This window comes from Heterodontus francisci, chromosome 25 (assembly GCF_036365525.1).
Source record: "Heterodontus francisci isolate sHetFra1 chromosome 25, sHetFra1.hap1, whole genome shotgun sequence".
Lineage (NCBI taxonomy): Eukaryota > Metazoa > Chordata > Chondrichthyes > Heterodontiformes > Heterodontidae > Heterodontus > Heterodontus francisci.
The window spans coordinates 58,582,286-58,595,404 of NC_090395.1; the positions used below are offsets into that span (position 1 = coordinate 58,582,286).

The 13,119-nt window shown below is 45.1% G+C and overlaps 1 protein-coding gene across 1 annotated transcript in view; it reads left to right on the top strand.

The window, feature by feature from the left end:
* LOC137384103 (calcium/calmodulin-dependent protein kinase type 1D-like) overlaps positions 1–13,119 on the top strand; it is a 47,470-nt gene that overhangs the window by 11,446 nt on the left and 22,905 nt on the right. Inside the window, exons 4-5 of the mRNA XM_068057710.1 lie at positions 2,871–3,009; positions 9,940–10,063. Coding sequence (XP_067913811.1) covers positions 2,871–3,009; positions 9,940–10,063 — 263 coding nt within the window. The remainder of the gene's footprint in view (positions 1–2,870; positions 3,010–9,939; positions 10,064–13,119) is intronic.

A 13,119-nucleotide genomic window follows, 5' to 3' on the forward strand; every position in this document is an offset into this window, starting at 1 on the left:
TCTTTCTTTCCTTTATATCTGCCAGATCACTATGAATGGCAATGACTATACTGGATTCTCCAATGCAGGCCAATGAATATTGGGTTAGAATTTCCAAGGGGATTTCCAGTTTCCCTTCGTAACTTTGTTGGAATATCACAGAAACGCCAGAGAAATTGCATAAATGTTCATTTAAGTTGTTTCTCTGAGTTTTCTACAGAAGTTATTGCTGGAAATCGGGAGAATCCCATTTTGCAAATTACTGGCAGTTGTCTTTGTGGCGTCATAAAATTGTCTTAATATCATAGTTCTCAAACAGATAGATCTTATAGAACACAGCACTCTAGGCTTCATTAGAAAAGCAACAATTATAATAGAGTTGCTGATTGTATGGGGAAGGAAGGTCACAATCAAGGATAAAAGCAAAATACTGCAAATGCTGGAAATCTGAAATAAAAACAAGAAATGCTGGAAATACTCAGCAGGTCTGGCAGCATCTGTGGAGAGAGAAACAGAGTTAACGTTTCAGGTCAGTGACTCTTCTTCAGAACTGGCAGATATAAAAAATGTAAAAGATTTTAAGCAAGTAAAGTAAAGAGATAACAAAGGAGAAGGTGTTGATAGAACAATAGCTGACCAGAAGAGTCATGGAGCACAGGCAAACAATATGTTAATGGTGTGCTGAAATGCAAAGCATTAGTACAGATAGGGTGTTAATGGACTGAAACTGAACAGCCATAAGCACAAACATGAGAAAAAACAATGGGTAGGCCCAGTAGAAACAAACTGAACAAACTAAAATAAACACAAAAAAGAAAAAAGAAAAAATAACTAAAAATAAAAGTAAAATGGGGGGCCCGTCATGCTCTGAAATTATTGAACTCAATGTTCAGTCCCGCAGGCTATAGTGTGCCTAATCGGTAAATGAAATGCTGTTCCTCAAGCTTGCGTTGATGTTCAATGGAACACTGCAGCAATCCCAGGACAGAGATGTGAGCATGAGACAGGGGGAGTGTGTTGAAATGGCCAGAAACCGGAAGCTCGGGGTCATGTTTTCGGACTGAGCGGAGGTGTTCCGCAAAGCGGTCACCCAATCTGCATTTGGTCTCCCCAGTGTAGATGAGACCACATTGTGAGCAGCGAATACAGTACACTACATTAAAAGACGTACAAGTAAATCGCTGCTTCACCTGAAAGGAGTGTTTGGGGTGTTGAATAGTGAGGAGAGAGAAGATAAATGGGCAGGTATTGCACCTCCTGCAATTGCAGGGAAAGGTGCCATGGGAAGGGGTGAGGTGATGGGGGTAATGGAGGAGTGGACCAGGATGTCACGGAGGGAACGATCCCTTTGGAATACTGACAGGGGAGGGGAGGGGAGGATGCCTTTGGTAGTGGCATCATGCTGGAGATGGCGGAAATGGCAGAGGATGATCCTTTGGATATGGAGGCTGATGGGATGGAAAGTGAGGACAATGGGAACCCTGTTGTGGTTCTGGGAGTGAGGGGAAGGGGTGAGGGTAGAGGTGCGGGAACTGGGCCGGACACGGTTGAGGGCCCTGTCAACCACAGTGGGGGGGAATCCTCGGTTGAGGAAAAAGAAAGACATACCAGAAGCACTGTCACGGAAGGTTGCATCATCAGAGCAGATGCATCGTGGCGGAGAAACTGGGAGAATGTAATGGATTCCTTACAGGAGGCAGGGTGTGCAGAAGTGTAGTCGAGGTAGCTGTGGGAGTTGGTGGGCTTATAATGAATATTAGTAGGCAGTCTATCCCCAGAGATGGAGACAGAGAAGTCGAGGAAGGGAAGGGAAGTTTCGGAGATGGACCATGTAAAGGTGAGAGAAGGGTGGAAATTAGAAGCAAAGTTGATAAAGTTTGCCAGTTCTGGGTGGGAGCAGGAAACGGCACCAATACAGTCATCAATGTACCAGAAAAAGAGTTGGGGGATGGGGCCTGAGTAGGACTGGAACAAGGAATGTTCGACCATATCCCACAAAAAGACAGGCATAACTAGGACCCATAGCAGCACCTTTTACTTGAAGGAAGTGAGTGGAGTTGAAGGAGAAGTTGTTCAATGTGAGAACAAGTTCAGCCAGGCGGAGAAGGGTGGCGGTGCATGGGGACTGGTTGGGTCTCTGCTCAAGGAAGAAGAGGAGAGTCCCCAAACCATCCTGGTAGGGGATGGAGGTGTAGAGAGATTGGACGTCCATAGTGAAGAGGAGGCGGTTGGGGCCAGGAAAGTGGAAATTGTCAAAATGACGTAGGGCGTCAGAAGAGTCACAGATGTAGGTGGGAAGAGACTGGACCAGCGGAGAAAAGATAGAGTCAAGAAAGGAAGAAATACGTTCAGTGGGGCAGGAACAGGCTGAACCAATGGGTCTGCCGGGACAGTCCTGTTTGTGGATTTTAGGAAGGAGGTAGAAGTGAGCTGTCCGGGGTTGCGGGACTATGAGGTTGGAAGCTGTAGAGGGAAGAGCTCTGGAGGAGATGAGGTCAGTGACAGTCCTGTGGACAGTCGCTTGATGTTCGGTGGTGGGGTCATAGTCCAGGGGGAAGTAGGAAGAAGTGTCTGAGAGTTGGCGCTGAGCCTCTGCAAGGTAGAGGTCGGTACGCCACAAACAAGGATGTTCTTTGCCACTGGAGAATCGTGTGAGTGATGCATATTTTCAGCATTTTCATCACTGCACACGTTGTTACATCAATGATTTCTGCAGGAATGTACACGCTGCAGATTGAAAACTTTCACCATGTTAAAGGATTCTGTGACGCATCCTGCCCAGGTATAAAACAATGTTTTAAGTACTGTTGAGTGCATGCACGCTCATTGTGAGCGTGCATTTCATTGCATTCCATTCCAGATGAAACATGCATGTTCACATTTATTTGCAGCATGTTGGGAGGAGAACTTTTTGACAGGATTCTAGAGCGTGGAGTTTACACAGAGAAAGATGCCAGCATTCTGATTCGGCAGATTCTCGATGCTGTAAAATATCTTCATGACAATGGAGTTGTACACCGAGATTTAAAGGTATTGACATGATTTTGATGGCAAGAATACTTGCAAAAGCAACCATGAACCAATAATGTTCGAACTTTACCAGAATAATTTTGTTCACATACATTAAAGGCAAAACATTATGTATACCGCATACTTCAACTTCTATGCCTTTGCTCCCTATGAAACAAATGTAGCTTTATGCACAAAGTAATGTGGAATAACCTGCCCTTGGGTGGACAATGAACCTTTATGCTGCACTCAGATAGGAGTTTCAGTATATTTCACATCCCTTCAGAAGACAGATAATATCAACCAGATCATAAAGTTTTGTAACAGACTAAACTATCATGTAGGTTTAATAATGTAGAAGCAGAGGCAGCACTATAAGCATTAAATCTATTCAAATACAGCAGTCTGGAGACAGTTCTTGAAGGCTTGATCAAATAACCATTCAAATGAGATTCTTTGAAAATTTCATGTCAGAGCCTTCATTGCAGAGCTTGGGATAAAATAAATGCTTTTCAGAGAGAGAGAAATAACAGTTTAATTCATAATGGAATCAATAAAATAGAGGGAATTATACTGGCCTTCACCATGAACATGAAAGGAGCTCAAGTATGGTGTAGTGCATGCTGTTGATTGGCTGTGAGCCCACTTCACCCTATCGGTGAAGACCATCTCACTATTTCACCGCCACAGTCTTTGCAGGATGTGTATATACCCACAGAATTGCATTCTGTCCCCTCACTGCATGGTAAATCCAAAACCAAACTGCTGATACATGAATTCTTCAGAAACCTTAGTGATAAAAATACTTTGAAAGTCAGTCTGTGAGATGCAGGAAATCTACTTAAATAATTGCAACAAGCTATAAACACAAAGGCATGACAATAACAATCTGCCAGTAACTGGATATTTCACATGCCCTGATTGACACCCTGGTTCAAGTTATCATTAATCCAACTGACCGATTTTGAATAGATTTTTGCCATTCTTTGTAATGGTGCAAATATTCTTGATAAATTCTGCAATCAAAATATTTTCATATGAAGAGTAGTTATGCCCAATGCTGGCTGATGATCATTTTGACAGGTCAGACACACCCTATACATAATAAAAGCAAAATACTGCGGATGCTGGAAATCTGAAACAAAAACAAGAAATGCTGGATTCACTCAGCAGGTCTGGCAGCATCTGTGGAAAGAGAAGCAGAGTTAACGTTTCGGGTCAGTGACCCTTCTTCGGAACTGACAAATATTAGAAAAGTCACAGATTATAAACAAGTGAGGTGGGGGTTGGGCAAGAGATAACAAAGGAGAAGGTGCAGATTGGACCAGGCCACATAGCTGACCAAAAGGTCACGGAGCAAAGGCAAACAATATGTTAATGGTGTTTTGAAAGACAAAGCATTAGTACAGATTAGGTGTGAATATACTGAATATAGAACATCAGCAAGTGCAAACCTGAAGAAAAACAACCTGAAAAAAACAGTGGGTAAGCAAACTGAACAAACTAAGATGAAATGAAATAAATGCAAAAAATGTAAAAAGGAATGCAAAAAAAAGGAAGAAAAAATAACTAAAAATGACTAAAAATGAAAGTAAAGTGGGGGGCTGTCATGCTCTGAAATTATTGAACTCAATGTTCAGTCCGGCAGGCTGTAGTGTGCCTAATCGGTAGATGAGATGCTGTTCCTCGAGCTTGCGTTGATGTTCACTGGAACACTGCAGCAATCCCAGGACAGAGATGTGAGCATGAGAGCAGGGGGGAGTGTTGAAATGGCAAGCAACCGGAAGCTCAGGGTCCTGCTTGCGGACTGAGCGGAGATGGTCCGCAAAGCGGTCACCCAGTCTGCGCTTGGTCTCCCCAATGTAGAGGAGACCACACTGTGAGCAGCAAATACAGTATACTACTTTGAAAGAAGTACAAGTAAATCGCTGCTTCACCTGAAAGGAGTGTTTGGGGCCTGGGATACTGAGGAGAGAGGAGGTAAATGGGCAGGTATTACACCTCCTGCGATTGCAAGGGAAGGTGCCCTGGGACGGGGACGAGGTGGTGGGGGTAATGGAGGAGTGGACCAGGGTGTCGCGGAGGGAACGATCCCTTCGGAATGCTGACAGGGGAAGGGAGGGGAAGATGCGACTGGTAGTGGCATCACGCTGGAGGTGGCGAAAATGGCGGAGGATGATCCTTTGGATATGGAGGCTGGTGGGATGAAAAGTGAGGACAAGGGGAACCCTGTCACGGTTCTGGGAGGGAGGGGAAGGGGTGAGGGTAGAGGTGCGGGGAATGGGTCGGACACGGTTGAGGGCCCTGTCAACCACAGTGGGGGGAAATCCTCGGTTGAGGAAAAAGGAGGTCATATCAGAAGCACCGTCATGGAAGGTAGCATCATCAGAGCAGATGCGTCGGAGACGGAGAAACTGGGAGAATGGAATGGAGTCCTTACAGGAGGTAGGGTGTGAAGAAGTGTAGTCGAGGTAGCTGTGGGAGTCAGTGGGCTTATAATGGATATTGGTAGACAACCTATCCCCAGAGATGGAGACAGAGAAGTCGAGGAAGGGAAGGGAAGTGTCAGAGATGGACCCTGTAAAGGTGAGAGAAGGGTGGAAATTGGAAGCAAAGTTGATAAAGTTTTCTAGTTCGGGGCGGGAGCAGGAAACGGCACCGATACAGTCATCAATGTACCGGAAAAAGAGTTGGGGGAGGGGGCCTGAGTAGGACTGGAACAAAGAATGCTCGACATATCCCACAAAAAAACAGGCATAACTAGGACCCATGCAGGTACCCATAGCGACACCTTTTACTTGAAGGAAGTGCGTGGAGTTGAAGGAGAAGTTGTTCAATGTGAGAACAAGTTCAGCCAGGCGGAGGAGGGTGGTGGTGGATGGGGACTGGTTGGGCCTCTGTTCCAGGAAGAAGCAGAGAGCCCTCAAACCATCCTGGTGGGGGATGGAGGTGTAGAGCGATTGGACGTCCATAGTGAAGAGGAGGCGGCTGGGACCAGGAAACTGGAAATTGTCAAAATGACGTAGGGCGTCAGAAGAGTCACGGATGTAGGTGGGAAGAGACTGGACCAGCGGAGAAAAGATAGAGTCTAGATAGGAAGAAATAAGTTCAGTTGGGCAGGAGCAGGCTGACACAATGGGTCTGCCGGGACAGTCCCGTTTGTGGATTTTGGGAAGGAGGTAGAAGCGGGCTGTCCGGGGTTGCGGGACTATGAGGTTGGAAGCTGTAGAGGGAAGATCTCCAGAGGAGATGAGGTCAGTGACAGTCCTTTGGACGGTGGCTTGATGTTCGGTGGTGGGGTCATGGTCCAGAGGGAGGTAGGAAGAGGTGTCTGTGAGTTGGCGTTGAGCTTCTGCAAGGTAGAGGTCGGTACGCCATACAACAACAGCACCACCCTTGTCTGCAGGTTTGATGACCATGTCGGGGTTAGACCTGAGAGAACGGAGTGCCTCAAGTTCAGAGGGGGACAGGTTAGAGTGAGTGAGGGGGGCAGAGAAATTGAGACGACCAATGTCTCGCCGACAGTTTTCAATGAAGAGATCAAGAGCGGGTAAGAGGCCAGGGTGAGGGGTCCAGGTAGAGGGAGAATGCTGGAGGCGGGTGAATGGGTCTGCTGGTCGGGGGGAGGACTCCTGGTCAAAGAAGTGAGCCCGGAGGCGGAGGCGACGGAAGAAGAGCTCAACGTCATGCCGAGCGCGAAATTCATTGAGGTGGGGGCGTAAGGGGATAAAACTGAGTCCTTTGCTGAGTACAGAACGCTCAGCATCAGAGAGGGGGAGGTCAGAGGGTATAGTGAATACACGGCAAGGGGTCAGATCAGAAGGGGTGGGGTCAGAGGGAAGTGAAGCGGAAGGAGGATCTGGTGGGGCATTAGTCCCCATCAGCTGCTGGAGCTTGCGTTCCTTAACACCTGAAAGGAAGAAAAAAAGTTTTTTGTTAATGCGTCGGATGAGACGTAAGATGAGATGAAACTGCGGAGTAGAACAGATTTGAGATAAGGTGAGACGGTGCTGCTGGAGAGAGAGGTCCAGTGTGTGCATATGGCGGCGCATAGCACTGAGTGTAGATCTCAGGATGCGGCGAGAGTAGCAGTCCGAGGAACGTTGTATTTCAGAGCATGACAGCCCCCCACTTTACTTTCATTTTTAGTCATTTTTAGTTATTTTTTCTTCCTTTTTTTTGCATTCCTTTTTAAATTTTTTGCATTTATTTCATTTCATCTTAGTTTGTTCAGTTTGCTTACCCACTGTTTTTTTCAGGTTGTTTTTCTTCAGGTTTGCACTTGCTGATGTTCTATATTCAGTATATTCACACCTAATCTGTACTAATGCTTTGTCTTTCAAAACACCATTAACATATTGTTTGCCTTTGCTCCGTGACCTTTTGGTCAGCTATGTGGCCTGGTCCAATCTGCACCTTCTCCTTTGTTATCTCTTGCCCAACCCCCACCTCACTTGTTTATAATCTGTGACTTTTCTAATATTTGTCAGTTCCGAAGAAGGGTCACTGACCCGAAACGTTAACTCTGCTTCTCTTTCCACAGATGCTGCCAGACCTGCTGAGTGAATCCAGCATTTCTTGTTTTTGTTTCACACCCTATACATGCCTGGCCAAACCAATTTGTCACCATGGCAATGCACTCTTCTCGCATAAGCATTGTCTTTGGGTGAACATACTGAAAAGCAGGAACAGAGCTCCAGTCAGTCCAAACAGTAGCTTAAAAGGGGGAAATGGTGCTGCAAATAGTAATTTCTTCTAATCTATATTATCATTGAAGGATTGCTAATTTTAAACCAATGTACTCCAGTGCTGTATTCAAATAAATATTGCTTTTTATTCATTTGTGGGATGTGGGCATCACTGACTAGGCCTGCATTTATTGTCCATCCCTAATTGCCCTTGAGAAGGTGGTGGTGAGCTGCCTTCTTGAACCCCTGCAGTCCTTGGGTATAGGTACACTAACAGTGCTGTTAGGAAGAGAATTCCAGGATTTTGACCCAGTGACAGTGTAGGAAAGGCAATATTGTTCCAAGTCAGGATAGTGTGTGGCTTGGAGGGGAACTTGCAGGTGGTGGTGTTCCCATGCATCTGCTGCCCATGTCCTTCTAGGTGGTAGAGGTCGAGGGTTTGGAAGGTGCTGTCTAAGGAGCCTTGGTGCATTGCTGCAGCGCATCTTGCAGATGGTACACACTGCTGCCAATGTGCATCGATTGTGAAGGGAGTGAATGTTGAAGATGGTGGATGGGGTGCCAATCAAGCGGGCTGCTTTGTCCTGGATGGTATTGAGCTTCTTGAGTGTTATTGGAGCTGAACCCATCCAGGCAAGTGGAGAGTATTCCATCACACTCCTGACTTGTGCCTTGTTGATGGTGGACAGGCATTGGGGAGTCAGGAGGTGATTTACTTGCCGCAGAATTCCCAGCCTTTGATCTGCTCTTGTAGCCACAGCATTTTGTGGCTGGTCCAGTTCAGTTTCTGGTCAATGGTGATCCCCAGGATGTTGATAGTGGGGGATTCAGTGATGGTAATTCCATTGAACATCAATGGGGGATGGTTAGATTCTCTCTTGTTGGAGATGGTCATTGCCTGGCACTTGTGTGGTGCAAATGTTACTTGTCACTTATCAACCCAAGGCTGGATGTTGTCCAGGTCTTGCTGCATATGGACATGGGTTGCTTTAGTTTCTGAGCATTTGCGAATGGTACTGAACATTGTTCGCTGATGATTGCACATCCCCACTTCTGACCTTATGATGGAGGGAAGGTCATTGATGAAGCAGCTGAAGATGATTGGGCCTAGGACACTGTCCTGAGGAAGTCCTGCAGTAATTTCCTGAGACTGAGATGATTGACCTCCAACAACCACAACCATCTACCTTTGTGCTAGGTATGACTTCAACTAGCAGAGAGTTTTCCCCCTGATTCCCACTGACTCCAGTTTTGCTAGGGCTGCTTGATGCCATACTCGGTCAAATGCTGCCTTGATGTCAAGGGCAATCACTTTCACCTGAAGTCCAAATAGCCTTCTTGCATCTACATCAACATGCTGCTGAGCATTTTAAAGACCTGAATCATGGGGACCAATTTGTCAGATATCAAAGTCCATGCCATTTCTATGGGAAGTAGATCTGGACATTCTCAACACAAAAGCAAAATACTGCAGATGCTGCAAATCTGAAATAAAAACAGAAAATGCTAGAAATACTCAGTCAGGTAGCATCTGTGGAGAGGGAAACAGAGTTAACATTTCAAAACTGTTGTCTGAACTGATGAAAGGTCATCGACCTGAAGCGTTAACTCTGTTTCTCTTTCCACAGATGCTGGTTGACCTAGTGAGTATTTCCTGGATATTCTCAATCTGGATTCTGGTGGCCATGGGTCATGGTCCCTAAACCAACAATTGCAGCCAGAGATGGCCAGTGTGGGCAATGGGAAAAATGTCAGAAAGTTAGGGGTTATTTATTCTGAGATTAGTTGCTGAGGGACATTGATGGGGCAAAAAAGAGGGAATTTTATTGTACATGTAACTCCTCTACACCTGGCCAGAGAGTGCTTGATACTGATACTGGGTGCCTGAAATGGGAAGTGTTCTATTCTTCAGCATTCTTCAACATCCCTTACCTTGCCAGGCATAGAAGTTGCATTGAAAACAAATCGATAAAATAATCTGGTTCATGTCCCCTTTCAATTTGTTTTTCTCCAGTGAAAACAAGTATAGCTCTACGAACCTGTCCTCATAAAATCTAAAGATATGGGATGTTCCTTATTCTTCTTCTCTAAACCTTCTCCAGTGCATCAATGTCCCTCTGAAAATACCCAATAATGCCTAACAAATACTACGATGTTCCAAATGTAGCCTCACCAGTGATCTAAAGCAGGGAGGATTGAAGATACTCTAAGTATTTCGAACAAGAAGGTTAAATAAATACTAATGTTACAATTTCACTCATAGCCTGAAAACCTGCTATACTACAGCTCTGACGAAAACTCCAAGATTATGATCAGTGACTTTGGACTTTCTAAGATGCTGGATAAGGGTGTGATGTCCACAGCATGTGGTACACCTGGCTACGTGGGTAGGTCTGGATGTTTTATGAATTGAATCGATGTATGAATGGACAGTAAAACATTACTGACTGTGTTTAGGCTGTTTTGATACTTAACAACATAAGAACATTTCATTGCTGACTCTGAGATTCATCACACACCAATCTTTAATGTTAAACTCCAGAAAGCTTGTTATGCAAGGATAATCCTGAAGCCTATCTTTACTCAGTTTCAGATTTATTTATTTAGAGATACAGCACTGAAACAGGCCCTTCGGCCCACCGAGTCTGTGCCGACCAACAACCACCCATTTATACTAACCCTACAGTAATCCCTTATTCCCTATCACCTACCTACACTAGGGGCAATTTACAATGGCCAATTAACCTATCACCTGCAAGTCTTTGGCTGTGGGAGGAAACCGGAGCACCCGGGGAAAACCCACGCAGACACAGGGAGAACTTGCAAACTCCACACAGGCAGTACCCAGAATTGAACCTGGGTCCCTGGAGCTGTGAGGCTGCGGTGCTAACCACTGCATAAAATGATTACAAACATGTACCTTCTCACTCAAACCCTCCGCCATTCTCAAGTGCTCAAGTAAAGCTCCAATTAACACCCTCCACCTGCATATAATCAAACAATTGATAAACAATTAACAGATTCCCCTCTTTCGTTTATAATGCTCAAACAAGGGGCTGAGTTTTATTAGCCCCTTGATGTCATGGGTGGTGACGGGGAGGCCCATAAAATGCTAGCAGGAGTGGCCTGCCTCGACCCACAACGCCAAGAAAGCCTCGCCAGATACTAGCAGCAGCGGCGAGGCCTCAGTGCGTTGGAGTTCCGAGGCGAGACACTGGTGGGGAGGGGGGAAGAATAAAATTATCAGGATGCGGGGGCTGGGGGGCAGGGAAAACTGTTCCAACTTGTTGTGGGGATGGTGGGAAGGGGTTGAGGGTCAAAGATAACGAATTTCAGGTTGGGGGTTGGGAGTTCCAAATTTCCCAAAGTGTATTTATGGGGGGATATGTCAATTTATGTGTTTAGGACACAGTGTAGGGGGTTGGAGGGGGAAGAGGGGATTCAATGTTAAAACAGAATTAAATTTGTTACTCACACCGGCACCTCTAAATATGTTAATATATCCTGAAAAACTTGAAGCCCTTTAAAAATGGCACCGGCGCCTACACGGGTGGTGCCAGATGCCTTTGCCGGGGACGTGGTGGCACCCCCCTCTAAGTCATCTGGGGCTGTTGCTCCGCCCTCTCCATTTAAATGAGCCCCCACATGTAATATTGCAGGGGCTCTGCGGCAGCACTTCCATGTCGGAGAACAGCGCGCTGATAAAATTCAGCACAATATTTCAAAATAAATTCCATATCGGGTACCAAGTATTACATTGTGAGATGTCCCTCCTGTAGCACCCCTAACAATTTCTTTGCGCTGGCATTTCTTTTTGTGAAACAATCAGATAGCTGATGACTTGCATCTACCCATTTAAGTTTGGAGATTTCCTTTTTCTCCAGCATTTGTTTCAATCCAGTCTTTTCTCACTCACACTTTTTGTAGAGTGTACATTGTCCCACAAAGAACAATTATCCACATAATATTCAATGGATATCCTATCTTCAGTTTATCCCTTGTTCAGAATTTCACCCTAAATGTTTGACAAATTTGACATATCCACTGCCTCCACAAGACCCAGTGTTTCCACAGCTCAAGTGCTTTTAACAACCCGTTTTATTTACTTAGCCTCCCAAGTTAAAGGACGTTTCCCATTTTCACCCATCAGAAATATTATGAAACCAGCTGCACTGATCATATGGTTCAGATTCCGCAAACATCAGAAGGTAGTCATACCCTGGCAATTTACACTTGCTTTCTGCCATATTTTCCACAATAGCTCATCAGATTTTAGATTTCTATGTAAAAAAAATAAAATCCTAGTTTCCAACCTTCAGCTTTAGGCAACCATCCTCTGCTACCATGTTAAATTCCAGAAAGCTTGTTGTGGAGGATAATCTTTACTCAGTTTCACATTTATTGTACAGAGTAAAAGGATTACAAACATGTCGCTCCTCACTCAAAACCCTCACCAGTCTCAGTAAGTGTCTGCTTATAAGTGCTCAAGTAAGACCCCAGTTAACACCCTGCAAATAATCAAACAATTGATACACAATTAACATTTAATAAATTTAGAAACTTTAAACGATCTCTTTAGTCTTCTGTTACCAATTTTATCTCAAGAATTGGGTCATCTTTAAGAAGAATAAACTAGCTTTAATGTAGTGTTTCATCAGTCCTGAGGACATTTCAAGGTGCTTTACAATCAATGAGTTGTTTTTGAAGTATAGTTCTTGTTATTTAGGCAAATGTTTACATGATACTAATGTATGGCCCAGGCAGTATTTATTCAGAGGTAGTTGACAGTGCCTTACAACTGACATGTGGCTCTACTGTTTCTGAGCTATGGTTCTTTCCCATGCATTCAAATTGCCTGTAGTGTAACTCCCGTTCTCTGATTAGTTGAACCGGTGCAAACGGTCCTGCGGGGAGGCTGTGGCATAGTGGTATTGTCGCTGGACTAGTAACCCAGAGACCCAGGGTATTGCTCTGGGGGCATGGATTCGAATTTCACCACAGCAGAAGGTGGAATTTGAATTCAATTAATAAAAAATCTGGTCTATTGATGTCCATGAAACCATTGTCAATTGTTGTAAAAACCCATCTGGTTCACTAACATCCTTTAGGAAAGGAAATCTGCTGTTCTTACCTGGACTGGCCTACATGTGACTCCACACCCACAACAATATGGTTGACTCTGAAATGGCCTGGCAAGCCACTCAGTTGTATCTAACTGCTACAAAGTCAATAAAGGATGAAACCGGACGGACCACCTGGCATTGACCTAGGCACCGGCAATGACAACAGCAAACCCAACCCTGCAAAGTCCTCCTTACTAACATCTGGTGGGGGCTTGTGCCAAAGTTGGGAGAGCTGCCCCACAGACTGTTCAAGCAACAGCCTGTCATAGTCACGGAATCATACCTTACAGACAATGTCCCAAGCGCCGCCATCACCATCC